The 18,091-nt window shown below is 57.0% G+C and overlaps 1 protein-coding gene across 1 annotated transcript in view; it reads left to right on the top strand.

The window, feature by feature from the left end:
• Positions 1-1,260: 1,260 nt before the first annotated feature.
• DSCAML1 (DS cell adhesion molecule like 1) overlaps positions 1,261-18,091 on the top strand; it is a 334,417-nt gene continuing 317,586 nt past the window's right edge. The window contains exon 1 of the mRNA XM_004452913.5: positions 1,261-1,480. Coding sequence (XP_004452970.2) covers positions 1,261-1,480 — 220 coding nt within the window. The remainder of the gene's footprint in view (positions 1,481-18,091) is intronic.

Here is an 18,091-nt window from a genome sequence, read left to right as displayed (position 1 = left end):
CTGGGTTCAAGTTTTGTTTTTGATACAAATTGGGCCCTTGAACAAGCTAAGCCTTTTCTCACCTGTTTAGAAAGGGAGTGATTACACCTCAGAGGTATGTTGAGGATCAAAGGAGCAATTGCACGGGAAAGCCTTTTAAACACTAAAAGTATAGATGTATGTACATTGAAGGCACACTTTTGAAAAAGCAGTGACAAATTCTAGGGATATTCTGCCAACACCTGGAGAGAGGAATCCTTAATCCTCCTACCTGAATCTCAGGTAAGACATTTTGGGGAAGTAAAGTTTCGATCTCTGTCAGATGGAGCTTCACAGCAGCCCCTCTCGGTCCCTCCTCCCTGCAGCTCCTCGCTTCCTGTGACCTGCGTCCAGCTTGCCCCCGTGACCCTATCGGAGGCGATGCCCAGTCGTGGCTCACAGATCATTCTCAGGACTTCCCTGGACCCCCTTCTCTGGCTCCTGTGCAGCCCCTTATTTTGCAATTACAATATAAGGGCTTTCCAAGCACATCATCACACCTGACGCAGCCCTGCCTGCGCCCTGCCCTCACCTGGTGCCTGGCAGACAGCTCGGGCTCAACATTCATTTTTAACTGAGAAGGTACCCTCACCCAAGCCCTCTCCAAGGCCAACTTTCTGCAGATTGGCATGAGGAAAAACCAGATTTCTGGTGGGTGAGAAAGCTAAGGGGTGGAGGGATAGATGAAGATAAAGGAGGAAGATAAGGGAGGTAGAGCTGACATTAAACTGTTCATTACAAACAATCACAATGTGCCAACTATTGAGGAAAACTCAGGGGTGTGCTGGGGGCAGCTGGCCTTGGCTCTGGGGGACCAGGCCAGAGGCTCCAGGAGGAACTTGGAGTTGGAAGGGGCCATGGATTTGTGTTTTGGGGCAGGGAGTGGAGGGGGGCGGCCCCAGGGAGGCGGCCAGGATTGTCTTCCATGCTCTCCCATTCAAGGGGCTAAACAGTCCGCGAGGGGCAGGAAACGACTGGCCCCAGGTGACCGGGCGAGGGGACGCGAGCTTCGCAGATTCTTGGCACACGTCTGACACTTGTCTGTGTGAGACCACGAGCTCCGAGCCGGTGGGGTGGCAGGGGCCCCTCGCCGCTCAGAGGGCGGATCGGGGTCTCGGCCGGACCGCCTGCTCCCCGGTGCCCGTCCCCCGGGGCCGCGTGAGGCTGGGGGCCGGCGCGCGCCTCCCGGGGTGCCGCGGGGAGGGGGGGCGGGGAGAGCGGCCGCCTAGCCCAGCCCCGCCGATGACAGGAGCCGGGGAGCCGAGGAGGGAGGAGCCGCCGCCGAGCGCTGGGCTGAGGAGCAGAGAGCGCGGGGCGCGGAGTGCCGGCGGCTGCGAGCGCGCTGAGCGGGGGAGAGGCGCTGCCGCACGGCCGGCCCCAGGACCACCTCCCCGGAGAAAAGGGCCTCTTTATGGCATGTGGCTGGTAACTTTCCTCCTGCTCCTGGACTCTTTACACAAAGGTGAGCCCCGCGCGGGCGCGAGGGCGGGGGAGGCGGCGGGGCCGGGGTGCCCGCGGCTGCCGGCGAGGCGGGGTGCCCGGCGGGCTCCAGGTGCCCTGGGATGGGGGGGGGCACCGACCCGAGTGCACGGCCCCCGGAGGGGCGCCGCGGGGGCGGGGCAAGCGCCCGGAGAGGGGCTGGGCGACAGTCCTCCCCGGTCCGCTCCGCCTGTCGTTTGGGGGCGCGCCCGCAGGGGGCTGGTGAGCGAGCCCCTCGCCTCCCCCCTCGCCGCCGAGCTGCGGTTCTGCCCCCGCCCCCTCCCCCAGCCCCGCGCCCGCTTCCTGCGGCTGGGTGGCGCTGGGACCCCGGGGTGCCCTTCGAGTCGAGGGGTGCTCAGGCCGCGCCTGCTGACCTCGGCGCCCTCCCTTCGTCGGGCCTCGGACGCGACGGCTCGCTCCTCCTCGGCGACCGTGCACCCCTCGACCGCCCGGGACCCCCCTCCCCGGGCGCGGCTGCGGGCGCACCGCATGGCGCTCATCCGCGTCTTGGCTGGGTGCAGGGCGGGGACAGCCAGGGGGTCCCGAGAGCTGGGGTCCCCGTGTAGCAAGTTTGTTCTTCAAACCCAGCGGCCACCCTCCGCGGCCCCCACCCCCTGCCCCGGGCGCTTGCTCGGGTTGCGCCGCGCCGCCTTGTCCACCTCGGGCAGAGCACCCCAAGGTGCGAAATTCGCGGCTTCCGCGCCTGGCCAGCTGGCCACAGGGACAAGCCTTCGGGGCTGGGGGTGGGGGGCGTGTCCCTCTCCCCGGAGGGAAGGAGGTTGCTAGGGTGGGTCCAGGTGTCCGGCATGTCCAGACCTGCTGCCGCGGCGCCGCGCACCTTGTGTGCGGAAGCCGGGACTGGGGGGCTGGACGGGGGCAGGCGCTTCGTCCCGGAGTCACCTGCGCGCGGAGCCGGGCTTCGGCCCGCGCGGGCGGTCGCGCTTCCAGGCGATGGCAGAGGACGTTCTCCCCGCGCACAGATGGCGGGAGATGAGGCGGCCCAACTCCGCGCCCTTGCGCGGCGGGGCACACACGCGTGTGCCCGCTCAGCTTTACCTGCTCAGCCCTCGAACTTTTCTCCTTGGCGCCCTGGGGGAGACTTCTCGCCCTTTTGCCCCGGCGGTGGCCCTGGGGGAGTGGCAACTCTTGACCCCTAAGCGATCGGGGGAAGGGCAAGGCAGCCGAGAGCGTTGGCGCTCGGGGTCCTTCCCTATCCACGCCCCCCCGGGATCTGGAGTCTGCAACCTGCCTGAGCCCACTGCAGATATTTCGCAGGGTGGGAGGTGACCCTTATTTTAGAAATACCTCCCGGTCAATGCCAGGCGGAAGGCCAAGATTTTGCTGGGGTTTGCCTAGAGATCAGGGTGCCCGGCAGCTTCGGAAGAGTGGGCAAAGTAGTTGAGCTTCTCTGACCCAAAGGGATCCGCTGGGTGACACTCTCAGGGCTGGTCCAGGCTGGTTAACCCCTTGCCTTCCGGAGAGCACCCCTTCATCCACCTTGGCAAGAAGACAGCCCCCTGTTCACCCACCCACACCTCCAGTCTCCCCCTCCCCAGCTCTCCCCGCCTCCCTCCACCCCCGCAGGCTGGCTCGGCTCACAGCTTTAATTACATTAATATTAAAAATACATAAGGTGAGGAGCGGCAGCTTTCCCTCTAGCTAGCTCTCTCTCCACCTTCCACCCCCTTTCCCATCTTGTCACACTCTGGCCCAGCTTTGTCCTCAACTCTGCCCCCCCCCCACACCCCTCTTTCTGGAGACCTGTTCCAGAGCAGTCTGTGCCCCAGGAGTGGAGGCCCCACAGCAAATACCTGAAGGAAGCGCCCTCCCCCCCTTCCAGGGGCCCCAAATTAATACATGGAACCCAAGCTATGTGATAGGGAGGGAGCAGATGGGAGGGGGGCGGGTGGAGAGAGCCAGAAGGCAATAGGACAGCCAGAGGGGCAAAACCCCAACCCGAGAAGAAGGTACCCCTGGCATCTGTGCCGGTGGGGACCTGGCCGAGCCTGTGGGGACCTGGCCGTGCCAGGTGCGACGGCCCCTCGGTGGCCTCTGGGTCTGCCGGGGCCTGGTGTCGCTGCCACTGCCGGGTCCCAGAGTCTGCTCTGGGTGCCAGGGCGCCTCGCCAGACAGGCTTTCTTTCCCTTCATGCCTTAATTAGGTCTTAGGTGCCAGGCTGATCCCGGGGGCCTGCTCTGCTTGGGGTGGCACGGTGGGGGGAGGGGGAAGGTGGCAGCGGCGGCTCGGGGAGGATGCGACGCGGGTGAGAGCAGCGAAGACGAGATTTGGTGTATTTTCTCTCCCGTTGCCAGTCACCCCCGCGGCACCAAGGAAAATGTAAATGTGAATGTTCCAGCCTGTTACAGAAAACAATATCCTCTTGCAATAATTTGTACGTCCATCTGTGAGGCAGAGCGAGAGAGAGAAGAAAACAGGATGAGATGGAGCATCCTCTGGATGGAATTAAGCAGTTATTGAATGTGTTTTAAACGCCTGTTATTTCCATTCCTCTCAAAATACCCCCTTTTTTTTTTTGATGAAGCCGGAGCCCGGACTGATTCCCCAGAACTAAACTGGGGCGGTGTTTTAATAATCGGTTATCGAGTCTCCAATAACTGCCTTATTGTTGCCAAAACAAATCCAGGTTTGGGCATTCGGATGAACCCCAGCGAGGCTCTCTCCGCCGTTACAACCAGCGTGCCAGCATCTGTGTTGCCTGCATTTGCATTTTTACTGTGTAAAAGAACAAGCTTCCCGGCACTAAAATTCCTGTTTTCTAAAAGCCAAAATAATGGGTTGCATTGATTTTTTTCATCTCCCACCCCAACCTCTCAGATGGGGACCCTTGGTTCTTCTCTCTTGAGAAGACCAAATTAAAAGCCTTCGTCAGGCCATTAAGAAAATCTCTAACACCCGGTGCAGTGTCTAATTAAAATGGAGGGGGCACCGGGGGAATGTGTTTTTTAAAACCTGGAAACGGCAAACACAACATCGGGGAGGCAGGCGCAGGACCAGTGGGCCCGGGGAGGGGGCGGGGGCGCAGAGAGGCCTTGTTGCTAGAATAACTTGAGTCGAACAGAACCGTCGAGACGCCGGGCAGACCCTCCTGATGCATCTTCCCGTTCCTGGGCATCAAAGCCAACTGCCTTTAATACGTTCCTGCCGCAGAGTGGGGAGCTCAATTAGAAACCAAAAGCAAGGAAGCAGTTGACCCCAAGGTGGCACGCAAGTTGATCCCGGGGGATTGGCTGGAAAGGTTTCTTTTTCCTAGCTTGAGGACCGCGGTGGTGGGCAATCCAACAGGGCTTCGGCCCGGCGACGGCTTGCGGAAGAGACAGGCCTCGGAACAGGCCGGCTGGGGGCTCTGGATCCCGGGGGGTCCTGCGCGGCCACCCCGTGTGCTGCATACTTCACGGGCTGCTGGCCTCGTGCAGAGGGGTGCAGACCTCCAGCGCCCCTTCCCTCCTTCCTGGCCTTGGAACTTGCCTGGTGCCTGCTAAGCTGATTAAGGATGATTTTTATTTGTGCATGAAAAGAGGGGAAGGTGGGTGTTCAGAGAGTCTTTCTCCTGGGGTCCGGGTTCCCAGCTGGGAGGTTCTCTCCTCCCACACGATCTTGGAGATGTTTTTGGGGAGACGTTTGAGCTCCCAGCCTCCTGAATTGCCTTCTTGGCCCCCAACCCAGGAGATTCAAGCCAGCACCCGGGTGCCTGTATGGGGTGAGCCACCAGCAGCCGCGGTGGCAAGGAGCCAGTTACCCAAGGGCAGGCCCCAGATTTGCATATTAATTTGCATATGATTTGCATGCTTACCTACCCCCCTGGCCAAGAGCCTCACCCACTGTGGGTAGCCTCTTGAGCTCAGTGTCAGGAGCAACTGGACATGGGCTTGGCTTCTCCTTGGCATAGACTGGGGGGACCAGGCGTGGGGAGGAGACCGGGCTTTTTGTTAGTGCTTCTCTCTCGCCTCTGAGTTTCGGGGCTCTAGGGCCTCAGTGCTGAGTCTGCCATCTGGCCAGGCAGCCCCGGGGCTCCCGCCTCCCATATCCAAGGGCAGACAGTTAGTGGTGCTGGGGCTGCTGGGGTGGGAAGGCGGCAACGGGCAGACCGAACTTGGGGTGTTTGGTCGTCCCTCGTGGGCTGCAGGAAGAAGAGCGTGAATAGAGGGGCGCCCCAGCTGCAGGAACCTCCCGAGAGCAGCCTCCGGGGAGTGCGTCCCCCCTTCCCCCACCCACCCAGTGGCCGGAGCTGGGTGCTTAGGGCCTTGGCCGTAGGTGGAGATGGGCAGCTGATGGGACGGGGTTTGAGGTGAGGTGGAACGCATCTTCACCCTCCTGGTTTGTCAACATCTCGATGGGGACAGGGCTGGGGCCAAGCTTCTTTTCCCGGCATTGTTAGGGCGGCGTGGGGCGCGCCCTCCCGCCGCTCCTGGGGGGTCACGGAGGGAAGGGTGTGTAACGCGTCCAGGGGAATGGCTGGCGGAGCAAACGCTCTGGGAGAGCTGGGGGGCGCCCTCCCTGGTGCCAGCTGGGACGCCTGCAGGGGGAGTGTGGCTTCCGGGATGGTTTTGTCTGCATTTCCAGGGCCCTGAGCAGACCCTGCCCCGGCAGGCGTGGCTCCGCTGCCTTCCAGGGTGTTTTTGTGAACATCTGCGGACCCAGGAGGGCCCTGGTCTGCCTGGGGCCACTCAGAAGATTTCGAAGGATGCTGGTTACGGGGAACCCCAGGATGGAGGGCGGTGGGAAGGGGAAGGCAAGTGGGCAGAGCGTCGAGCGCTCCACCCCCACGCCCACCATCCTTTCAGCCCGAGCTTTTATTCAGTGAATGTGCTGGAGTTGTAGAGGAAAATAAAGAAGCTTGCCACCCACTGGCATGGTGGAATTTTTGAGTCCAGGCAAGCCCTTCTTTCACATCCCAGCTCTGCACTTCCTAGCCATGTGCCTTTTGGTCTCTCTTGTCTCAGTTTCTCCAGCTGTGAAGTGGGCGGGAAGGAGAGAATGTCTATAGAGTCGCCAGTACCTGGCTAGCACCTGGTCAGCACGAGGCCTCTGCAGCCACCTTTCTCCTCCTGCCGCACCCCAGGAGGGCTCACCAGGTCCCGATCACTGTATGAACTAGCTGTGCTTCTATGCCAAACTGGGTGGCCTCAACTTTGTGACAATGAGAAGGACCGAGTGGTGGCCAGATCAGGGGACACTGAGTCCTTTTTCCCACCAGCCACCTGGGTAGCCTGGAAGGCTCCTCCTCTGGAAGCAGGATGGGGCGATGTGGGCACCTGGGGAGCCATTCTCAGCACCCCCTGGCCCCAGCTGGCAGCAGCGGTGGGAATGGGGAGGGCAGAGGTTGGCCCCAGACTTGGACTTGAGGATAAGGCAAAGGCCATCTCACACTGCCAGAGGAGGGCCGGGTTGGTAAATCTATGCCATGGTCGGAACAGAGAAAGTGCCATCCCGGGTATAATGCCAGAAAGTCATGTGTCCTGCACAGGGTGGGCCCCCGTGTCTTTGAGCTGAATGGATTTCGGTCTCTCTCCCTGCTGAGACGAGCCTCTCTGCTTTGCATGTAGTTTTGTGAATAGAGAACATCCTTGGCCTCCCATGATCTTTGGGGTCCCTGGACCACCCCTCCCACTATGACTCAGTCTGCCCCAGGGAAGCAGCACACGACCCAAAGGTCAAGTGCTGCCCACGGCAGGTGGTGGCCTGGGGGCCCCCCCTTGCCTGGGGGGAAGTCTGTGGGCACAGCCTGCGTGCCCCGCTTAACAGATGTTTGTCCAGTGCTGTGCTAGTGAGAGCCGCGTGAGCCTCAGGTTCCACCCTGCCAGCCACCTCCCCACATCGAGGCTTGCACCGACAGTTTCCAAGGTCACCATCTTCATTAAGAATAGAAGGAGTCAAATGCTAGCCAGCCAAGTTGAATTTCCATTAAACTCATCTGAAGAGGTGTGTGTGTGTGTGTGTGTGTGTGTGTGTGTGTGTTGGGCAGAGATTCTCCTATGGGCCCAGAAATCAAGGCAGCCTGTTTAACTTGGGCCGCTCACCTAAGAGTTCATGTGCCTCTATTTCCTCATCCATAAAATGGGCAAAATAATCCCTGTTCTGGTCGCCCTACAGAGTGCTTGTAATTGTATGTGTGAGAAAAAGAAGGGGCATAAAATCAAGTGTCACGTGAAAACGCTTTGTAAACGGAACAAGGCTACATGTAGACCCACACATGTGAGAACCACAGCAAGCCAGCTTTAGCCTTGTAAGTGCTGGGCTGGAATGGGAGAGATAATTACTGTCATTTCATCACCCAGGAACAACGAAGTCCTCGCAGCTGTCTGTGCTGTGCCCCTCGCCGCGCCCCCCGCCTGCAGGGAGGTTTCCTAGCCTTTGCTTTCCTTCCACGCGGGGAGCAGCTGATGGGGCACACGCGGGCTGGCAGCCGTCTTCTCGGAGCCGACATGGCAGGTTCCCTTGTGGCCGTGGTTCTCGGTGGGGGTGGGTGGGAAGAAGCCTCCCCTGCTCCCCCCTCCCCTTCTCCTCCCCAAGTCCTCAAATGTGGGTTTGTTCTATCATCTTGGGACAGATGCCCCAGGAGGGTGATTTGCCCTGCAGTGAATCCACAGTTTAGTGGAAGGCGCAGGGTCTTACCTCGGGCGCTGTCACTCGAGGTCACTGGAACTCAGGTCCCGAGAACTTTCCTGAGTCCAGGGTCACAGGCAGCTGCTTCTGGGGTGGCCTTCCAGAGCACGGGGGAGGGGGAAGGGGGCGCGAGAGGGAGGGCCAGGTGGCCACCATGGGGCAAAGCCTTCTGGGATCGGAAGGCACCGTTAAGGACCTGTAGCATTGGATCTGATGGCTTACCTGCCCGCTGCAGCTTCCCCGCCAGGACTCGTGCTTTCACTGATCCTTCCTTTCAAGGCAACCCGTCCCCGGTCATCCAGCTCTGACCATGTCAGATGCCATCCTTAGAGCGTGCTGAATGCCACCTGGTACCTTCTCCTCACTGCTCCTGGTGCCACCTTTTGGGCCATGTGGCCACCGACCGTCCCTTGACCTCACGTAGCCGGATGCCCCACCCATCTGGCTGCATAGCACCCCTGGTTCCTTTTAGGGACCCTCTGATGAACCGGGTCACGGGTCGAGATGCTCCTTCCTCCCCGGGCTGCTATTTCTCTGCAAGTGGGGAGTCCAGAATCAAAAGAGGAGTGGGACCTGGAATCAGGAGACCCAGCTCAGCCACGGTACCTTCCTAGGCGCCATTCTCCCCATCTGGAAATCAAGGAGATTGGACAAAATAATCTCTTAAGGCCCTCAGGTGTTAACGATCTAAATCTAGGACTCTCGGGGGACAACTGCACCGTCTGAGCCGACTCCCTAGAAAGAACTTTCTGGCCATAAGGGACCTTCCTCTGACAGGTCCTGTCTAGCAGGGGCTGGAAGATTAAAGAGCCGAGGGGCCGTCAGCTGTTGCTCGAAACATCCCCTGCAGCCGGGGGTGCCGGGGCCTCGTAGGTGGAAGGAGAGCCGCAGCATCACTGGTCAGCGTCGGTTTCAGGTTGCTGGCTGCAGAAACTATGTTTGTGTTAAAAATCTTAAAAAAAAATAAAAAATGAAAAAGAACAACCTAGGTTTCTGGTGGACAGGGGTTAAACTCTTGGACTCTGGGTCGTGCTTCTCGTTGGGGTGGGGACATTTGGAAATGTGGGGCAGGGGCAGGCTATTGGTTATATTCATGACAGGGCTGGGAGCTGCTGGCATTTATTGGGGGGCAGGAGGTTGATGAATTAGGGGGGAAATGTCCAGTGCTTAGGACAGCACCAAAAAAATTGTTTCTCCCCAATGCCAGCAGTGCACCCGTTGAGAAACACAACTATGAACAAAGGAGACTTGGGTTTGAAATGCAGCCCTGTTGCTACTAGCTGTGCAACCCTGGGAAATTACTTGACCTTACCAAGATACCATTTTCTTATCTGTAAAATGGGGTCATGAGCAGGAGCTGCTTTAAAGGGTTACTATGTGGATTAAATGTGCTATAATGCAAGAGAAGGGCTTCTCATGGTGCCTGGCACAGAATAAATGCTAAAAAGAAATGGTGGCAGGGTTGATGATAGATTTAAAAAAAACAGGTGTGGCAGGTTTGAGGGAAGCAGAAGGCATGGGACTTGGTTCCTGACCGATCCATCTCATCCTAGGAACAATACCAACTCAGGTTGCCTGGCAAACATTGTCTGGGGAGATTTGCCCTTCTCCCCAAGGTTTAGATTCAAAGTGTCTCTAAGGTGTGAACTCACCACCAGGGAGGGAGAGCGGTTGACAAAGGAGCCGAGACCCTGTCTAGGTGGGTCCTCGCCTGGGTTTTGGATAGAGACCCCACTGGCTAAGCCTCTCTGGACCCAATTTTTCTAACTGTGGGATGAGAACAGTCATAGTAAAGGCAAATAACATTTCTCGGATGAAAACCTTTGTGTGAAAAGATGCCGTGGCAATGCGGTGGGGTCGCCAACCTGGCAAATGAGTCTAAGGAAACTCACCGACCCACTCCTGCCTAAAAACTCTGCCCAAGACCCTGGTGGGGCAGCCCCCGGCTGCTGCGATGCTCTGTTGTCATTGATTACACTACTGCTATTTTGTTAGCTTGATCGCCAAGTTAAGCTAATTAACGGGGTGCTCAGGACTTGTCTGCCAAGCCCATGAGAACTGGGTGTTGGGGGGAAGGCTGATGTTAAAGTCCAGTCTGACCCAGTTGCCTTTTCTAAGAAGTTTTTTCTCTGAATGTGGACAGAGAGCCACCTGCCCCAGAAACAGCTTCCTGGCCCCATCACGGAGCTGGTGAATCTGGTTTTGAAGGGTCTGCATTTCTAACAAGCTCTCCAGGTGATTCCTGCACATATTAGCATTTGGGAACGACTCCCTACGTTTTATTATTGTTATCGTTGTGGTGTTGTTGGAGGCACTTGCGGTGATATTTGTTGAATAAGTATTCATTTATTCCACACATTTACTGCTTGCCTACTATAAGACCAATACAAACAGCGGCGAGAACTTACCTACGCCAGGGACTGTCTGAAGCTCAGGTGACGGTAGAGGTAGGTATTACCACCTCTGTTTTAAAGACGAGGTGACGGAGGCACAGGGAGGCGAGGTCGTGTTGCCTGAGGCTAGGCTGCTGGTGTGGGCAGAGCAGGGATTCAACACCCGGCCAGCTGGCCCCTGAGTCTGGTCTTTTAACCACTGAGCTAAGCGCCGTGTCCTGCCAGGCCTGGGGCACCGAGTGGTGACCGAGACAGACACTGCCCTCAGGGAGCTCACAGTCCTGCAGCGGAGAGGACGCCCCCGGGCCCCTTGGCCCTGCTGCTCCTGCCTCTGCTTGCTGCGCCCCTCGCCAGAGCGTGCCCGTTTCTTTGGGGGTCCTGCAGCTACCCCAGCTCTGGCAGATACCCCTGGACGGGAAGTCACCTCTCCCCGGGGAGTTTAACTGAGGAGTTAAAACCTCAGGCCCCTCGGGTTGTCATCCACCATGACTGGAGACAGTGGCATGGGGACAATTCAGGGTGCACCCCAGAGGGATTCCAGCCGGCCAGCTCCTCGGACTGTGGCCCGACGCCCTGATCCCAGCCCCAGCAGGCGGGGCGGGGAGCACACAGCTGACCCGTTTCCTTCACCCAACTAATCCCGTCGCTGATGCACCAGTGGGCGCGATGGGTATTTAGGTTTCAGGGGTGACCCTGGGAGCAGCCCAAATGCCTGGGGGTGATTTCAGGTTTAAAAATATTGCTGTGCTATTTCTACACTTGTAATCGGCGAGCGATTTGGAGCCTGTTTTACAGCATCGGGGTGGTGCTCGATGTTAAACGGCAGAGAGGATTAAATGGGTTTAAGTCTGGGCATCTGTCACATCACACCAATCCCATAACTTCCATTTTCTATTAAAAATCCATTTCCCCCTTTGACCAGAAGAAGCTTTCCCGTTGATCTGAACATCTCTCTCTTTATTTATGGAGTGGCTTTCCCCCTCTTCTTTCTTTCTGTAAATATGCCTGGTTCTCTATAGAAGGATGAGTTGGAGGCATGATTGGGATTTAAGGGGAAAGTCGTAGTTTCCTGTTAGGGGCTCTGATTTCTGAAATGGGACTGGCTTAGACAGAAGAGGTGAAGGAGAAGCTTCACAAGGCCCCAAACTTTGAACCCTTCAGGCGGGAAGAAACGTGGGCTTTGGAGCCACACAGTTGAATTTTGGCTCCACATCTTCCTAGCCGCGCACATTTGGAGAACTTCTTTCTCCCCTTGAGTCCCCTTTTCCTCGCCTGTAAAATGGGACTGACAGGATCTACCTCGTACCTTCACTTGAGGATTCAATGAAGCACCCGAGCCCCGGACCCGGCGCACAGTAGGGGCTCTACGTGTTGGTCCCGTCTTCTGATATTTTGGCACCGTCGGCCTTTGAGGAAGGAGGGGTTTGGCCGAAATGAAGCCAGGTCTAAGGCTGATGGGGAGTTGAGTCGTCTGTCCCCGCGGCCAGAGGACTGTCCTGACACCCTGCACCCCACCTTTCCAAGCTCGCAGACCCCCGGATACTCCCCACTCCCTCCCACGGCCGGGAGCCACGCATGTCCATGCAGCTGCTTTGCCCCTACACCCCGTGCCCGCCCAGTGCTCCCCCGGCAGGTTTCTGTAGCGTCCCTCATCACGTCATGTCCATTCCTGCGGCTGAGGCTTTGCTTAGCTGCCTCCTCCAGGAAGCCTTCCGCATCCAGGACTTCCTTGGAAGGTCAGCCCTGGCACCTCCCAAAGCCTCCCCTGCCTGCCACCTACCTCAGGCCCTCCCTGTTCCAAGGCCCTTCTTAGAGCTTAGAGTACGTGTCTCCGCTGCCCTGTGCTGCTCTGTCCCCCTCTCCTCTCCTCCATCTCACAAGCCCCTGGCAGGTGGGACCCTCCTTCCTTGTCCTTGGTGCCTTCTGCCCTAGCTGGGATGGTGCTGCACCCAGGGCTGGATCTCCCTAAATATCTCCCAAAGCGGACAGTAGTCCCTCCTGGTGCATGGGTCAGAGAGGACCTGGGCAGGAGGGCTTTAAGGGTGCTGCAGCCAGCTGAAAGAGGTGGGAGGTGGAGGGCGTTTTAAATCCTGCAGGGCTGCCCTGGAGGAGGCTGCCCTTGGGGAGAGCTGGGACGTGAATCAAATGGCTGGCCTTTTTATGGGGCACCCAGTCCATTCCCATCCCCTTTCGCCTGCCCAGCAACCCCGTGAGGCAGGTAAGAGGGTGCAATCACCGCCCCCCTCCCCTTTGTAAGTGAGGACACTGAGACGCCCAGAGCTCGAGCAGCTTGCTTGAGGTGACCCTGCAGGTCAGGAGAGCGCCCCAGGTGGGACGGTGGCTCTGTGTGCTGCCCGGGGCCCTGTCTGGGGAATCATGCCTCCCGAGCACCCAGCTTCGGAACGGGAGCCTGCAGAGGGGGAGCCTGCTTTTCCAGAGGCCACAGCGAGGCTCTCGGGTCTCATGACTCCGTCTTCTATCCCTGGGTGATGAAGCACACCCAGGGTCTGTGGCTATTGACCTGGAGCCTTTGTGTCCAGCCTCTGTCTAGTGCTTGGCATGCGCCCAAGATCTGAGCTACCTGGTGGTGGTTTTAGTTTCCTTGGCTACTCAAGCAAATATTATGCAATGGGTTGGTTAAACAATGGGAATTTAATGGCTCACGGTTTTGAGGCCAAATCAAGACATCATTGAGGGGAAGCTTTGTCCCCTAAGACTGGCGTTCTGGGGCCGGCTGCTGGCTGTGTTGGTCCCGGACTCCTCCATTACACGGTGAGTCACATGGTGGCCTCTTCTGGTCACTTCCTTCTCTTCGGGGCTCTGTTGACCCTCAGTTTCTTGCTTCCTGTGGCTTTCTATCTCTCTGAATTTCATTCCACTTATGAAGGACTCCTGTAGTAGGATCAAGACCCATCCCAGTGGAGATGGGCCACTCCTTAGCTGAAGTTGCCTCACCACAAGACCCTACCCACAAGGGGTTTGCGCCCACAGGAGTGGATGAAGTTCGAGAACCTGCTTTTCAAATCACCACAGAAGTGATGCCCCAGTTTCCCCAACTCCTTTCCCTTGGCAGGTGGGGTGAGGCTAAATTAATGTTTATTTAAGGACTTCTGCATTCCGGGCTGACAGGTGCCATGTGATGGTAAAATATGAACCCGATGTAAGTGCAAATGCTATTGTTTTACACCCGAGGGTGATGTTTCATAATGGCAATGCACTGTCAGAGCCGTAAGCAGAAATAAATGGTTTGTCTAATCTTCCCCGGTTCCCCCAGACTCAGAAGACAGCCGCTCACATCCCGGGGTGGGAGAAATATGAGGCTACTCGCCTTGCGCTATAAATCTGCCATTTCATCAGCCCTGACAGGTGGCTGGACAATCCCAGTCAATTCATCAATTAAATCTACCCATTTGTAGTAGCTGAGAACCCGGTGTCCTTGGCTCCGGCGAGATCCGAGGCCCAGCAGCGCAGAAGCCAGGTGTCATCATGCCTGATGTCCCCGTGGGAGCCGGGGAGGCCTGGGCAGGGGCTGTCTGGAGGAGCAGGAGACGAGGAATGCGTGTTTCAGTGGGGGTGGGGGTTCCCAGACTGGAGACCAGGATTTTGTGGGTTCTTTTGACTTGTCTTCGGTGTGGCTCTTGAAGTGCAGCAGAGTGGGTCCATCCCCGGGCCCTGAAGGAAGGCAAAGCTGGGGGCCAGTCCAGCTCCAGCACCACATGCTGTGTAACTTTGGGTAAATTAGTTGACTTCTGAGAGTCTTAGTTTGTTGTGGTTTTTTTTTTTTAATCTGTAAAATGGAAATAATAATAGCCCCTGGGGATTCATGAGCTTGAAATGAGTTGCCATCTGTGATATACCCCGCCCTAGGCCTGACCTGAGGTTAATTAAATGGGGCGGAGGGAGGGAAGCGGACTTTGCGCAGTGGTTAGGGCCTCCGTCTACCACATGGGAGGTCCGTGGTTCAAACCCCAGGCCTCCTTGACCCATGTGGAGCTGGCCCAGGCGCAGTTCTGATGCGTGCAAGGAGTGCCGAGCCATGCAGGGGTATCCCCTGCGTAGGGGAGCCCCACAAGCAAAGAGTGCACCCTGTAAGGAGAGCTGCCCAGCACGAAAGAAAGTGCAGCTTGCCCAGGAATGGCGCCTCATACACAGAGAGTTAACGTAGCAAGATGACGCAACAAAAATGAAACACAGATTCCCGTGCCGCTGACAACAACTGAAGCAGACAAAAAGAAGAACACGCAGCAATGGACACAGAGAACAGACAACTGGGGCGGGGGATAGGGAAGAGAAATAAAAAAAAAATAAATCTTTGAAAAAAAAATCAGGGGGCTAGCTGGACCGTTGTTGGTTCTGGATCATTCCAGAAGGTTCCATCACACGCATCCTTAAGTATTTACTTGCTCTAGCCTGTGAATCAGACAAGTCCTGAATTCCCCGTCGGACTTCTGCTGGTGTCCTCAGTCCATTGGTCAGCACAGTGTAGCATCTAACTGTTCCTGGGTGGATTTTGGGAACCATCCGTGCAGCCGCCAGATGAGCGTGTCTGATGACCTAGAGTGTCTCGGAAGCAGTCCAGAACCCACAGTAGTGTCCTTGCTCCCACAGGCTAAGAAAGCAATGTCTGAAGTGTCCAGAGACCTGCAGAGGCCACGCCCAGGAGAAGGGTGTGTGCATTTATCCCCGTTCTTGGCCAGCTGAGAGTGGATGGTGGGGCTGTGGGTGGGTCTGTGGAAGGTGTACGCCCACTCATTATTGCGATGGTTACTGTGCGTGATGCCACAGTTAAGAGAAGAGATGCAGGGCTCAGGCTGTCGACTTCTGGCCCCCAGCCCCTTAGTATTGGTTGTGTGGCCTTGGCCAGGTTGCTTTGGTCGCTCAGTGCCTCAGTTTCCCCAACTTCCGACTGGAGATAATACCAACCTGCGGTAGCAGTTTGATATTAATGATGAATTCCAAAAAGAAATATTGAATTATGTCTGTAAACTGATCTTTTCCTCTGGGCATATTAGATTATATTGGATTCAGAGGTTTACTTGATTAGGTAATCAGGTAAAACTCTTGTGCCAGGAGGGCACTCAGTGCCCACTCCTTGGTGGGTGGGAACTCGCAGATAAAAGGCATGGCAAAGGACAGAGTTGTGGGTTCTTAATGTTGGAGTTTGATGCTAAAGCCTTAAACTGGAGCCCCAGGAAGTAAACTCACAGAGGAAACAGGAGCCCCAGGAAGAGAGGAACCCCGGAAGCCTGGACCCTCACAGGCGTCGGCAGCCATCCTGCTCCAACACGTGGAAATAGACTTGGGTGAGGGAAGGAGCTTATGCTTTATGGCCTGGTACCTGTAAGCTCCTACCCTAAATAAATACCCTTTATAAAAACCAACCAATTTCTGGTATTTTGCATCAGCACCCCTTTGGCTGCCTAATACACCCGCCTCATCAGGTTGTTGTGAGGATTAAAAGAGCTTACACCAGTGCCTGGCACAGAGATGATGCTTAATAAATACTCGTTTTGTGACTCTGGGAAGGAAGGCTAGCATCAGGCGGGCAGGCGTGTGGGGGCAGGGACCTGGTGTGGATCCGAGGGGGAGCCTGTGCGCACCCCAGTTTGCTTGCTTGTTAAATGGGATGATGTCTCGGACTTGGGGAACACCCTAAAGACTGCACATTGCTGTACCGGGAGCCTCAGTTTCCCCTTCCCAGAGCAGACTTGCTCAACTCCCAGCACCGTGGCGCTCCCAGTGGGAGGCAGTGGGAGGAGGGGCAGGGTGGGAAGGGCCCCCTCCCCAGTCGGAGCGGGTTTCAGCTGCTGAGGGTGCAGCTCCTGCGGAGAGGATGCGCCGCCGGGGCAGCCAGGAGCCCCCCCCCCCGCCCCCCGGTGCGTTTCCCAGCACGGCCGCTAATGGCTTCAGCGCAGCTTTTTATGAGATGGTGTGAAGTGGCCCGGCCAGTGAGGCCTAACGGCCTTCCTCCACGAGCTGCCCCGTATATTCTCCCTGGAGAAAAAGCCAAGCATAGTAATACAGTCCGGATGTGCGCTCCCCCTTCCCCTACTCATAAAGTTGTGGAAATTGAGGTCCCCTGCGTCGTTCTTGAAACACGCAGCAGCGTGGCTGGTTTGCGCCCAGATCTTCCTGGCGGAGAGACCGCGGCTTCGAGCTCAAGGCCTGGGACCCTTCCTCTCCTCCCTTCTCAAAGGGAGGGAGGGAGGGACCCAGTTCCGGTCCCGGGCCTTACGCTGGGATGCAAGGAGGAAGGGGCCGCCCCCCAGGGAACTGACCCCCTGTGCCTGCCGGTGGGCGTGGCGGCGTGTCGCGAGGGGAGGGCCTTCGCCGCCTTGCCCGTCCTCCCCCCATTTCTCAAGCGGGAGGAGAGATGACCCGATGCGAGCGGGGAGGCGGCGGGCAGTCGGCGTCGGTGCTGGGCCCAGAAGCCACGTCTGCTGACCCTCCCTGCGCGCTGCGTCTCACTCAGCTCGCTGGGGCAACGGCCTTGTCCAAAGGGCCTGGAGAGGTGGAGGCCATCGCTTTAGGCTCCTGTCTCTCGGAGGCCTTCCCCGCACCTACAGCGCGGGTTTTGAGAGTCTTCCTCTTTAGGAGCTGGAGGTTCCAGTTTCAGTTCGGCAACTTTTGCTGCATGAGATCTCGGGCAATTTATATCCCTTGCCCTGTAAAAGGGGGTGATACCCTTCCCTTCTCAGCTTTGTGCAGATGAATGGAGTAATGGGTATGGATTGCCTGCACTTATTTATTTATTTAAAGATTTATTTCTCTCCCCTTCCCCCCCCGTTGTCTGCTCTCTGTGTCCATTCGCTCTGTTCTTCTCGGTCTGCTTGCATTCTTATCGTGCGGCACCAGGAAACTGTGCCATCCTGCTGCGTCAGCTCTCCGTGTGTGCGGCGCCACTCCTGGGCAGGCTGCGCTTTCAAATGGGGCAGCTCTCCTTGCGGGCGCACTCCTTGTGTGTAGGGCTCCCCTACATGGGAGATACCCCTGTGTGGCACAGCACTCCTTGTGCTCAGGCAGCACTGCGTGTGTGGGTCAGCTCACCACACGGGTCAGGAGGCCCTGAGTTTGAACCCTGGATTCTCCATATGGTAGGCGGATGCTCTATCCGTTAAGCCACAACCGCTTCCCTGCACTTACTTATTTGTCTAAGCATTTTGGTATCTCTCCTAATTTTGGATAACAATAGTGCATTGTGACTTTGGAACCCCCAACACATCAGAGTCCATGGCAACTTCATGGGTTGGCATGGGAGATGGAACTTTTTTTTTTAGTTCGACATATTTTTAACAGCTTTATTAAGATATAATTCACATACCATACAACTCAATGAACGATTCAATTGTTTTTAGGATATTCATAGAATTTTTTTGGAAAGATTTATTTTTATTTCTCTCCCTTTTACCCCTGTTGTCTGCTCCCTGTGGCCATTCGCTGTATGTTGTTCTGCATCCACTTGCATTATCTGGCAGCATTGGGAAACTGTGTCTCTTTTTTTGTTGCATCATCTTGCTGTGTCAGCTCTCCGTGTGTGCAGGGCCACTTGTGGGTGGGTAGCGCTTTTTTCACACTGG

Source organism: Dasypus novemcinctus, chromosome 27 (genome assembly GCF_030445035.2).
Source record: "Dasypus novemcinctus isolate mDasNov1 chromosome 27, mDasNov1.1.hap2, whole genome shotgun sequence".
Lineage (NCBI taxonomy): Eukaryota > Metazoa > Chordata > Mammalia > Cingulata > Dasypodidae > Dasypus > Dasypus novemcinctus.
This window is presented reverse-complemented; position numbering and strand designations above follow the sequence as displayed.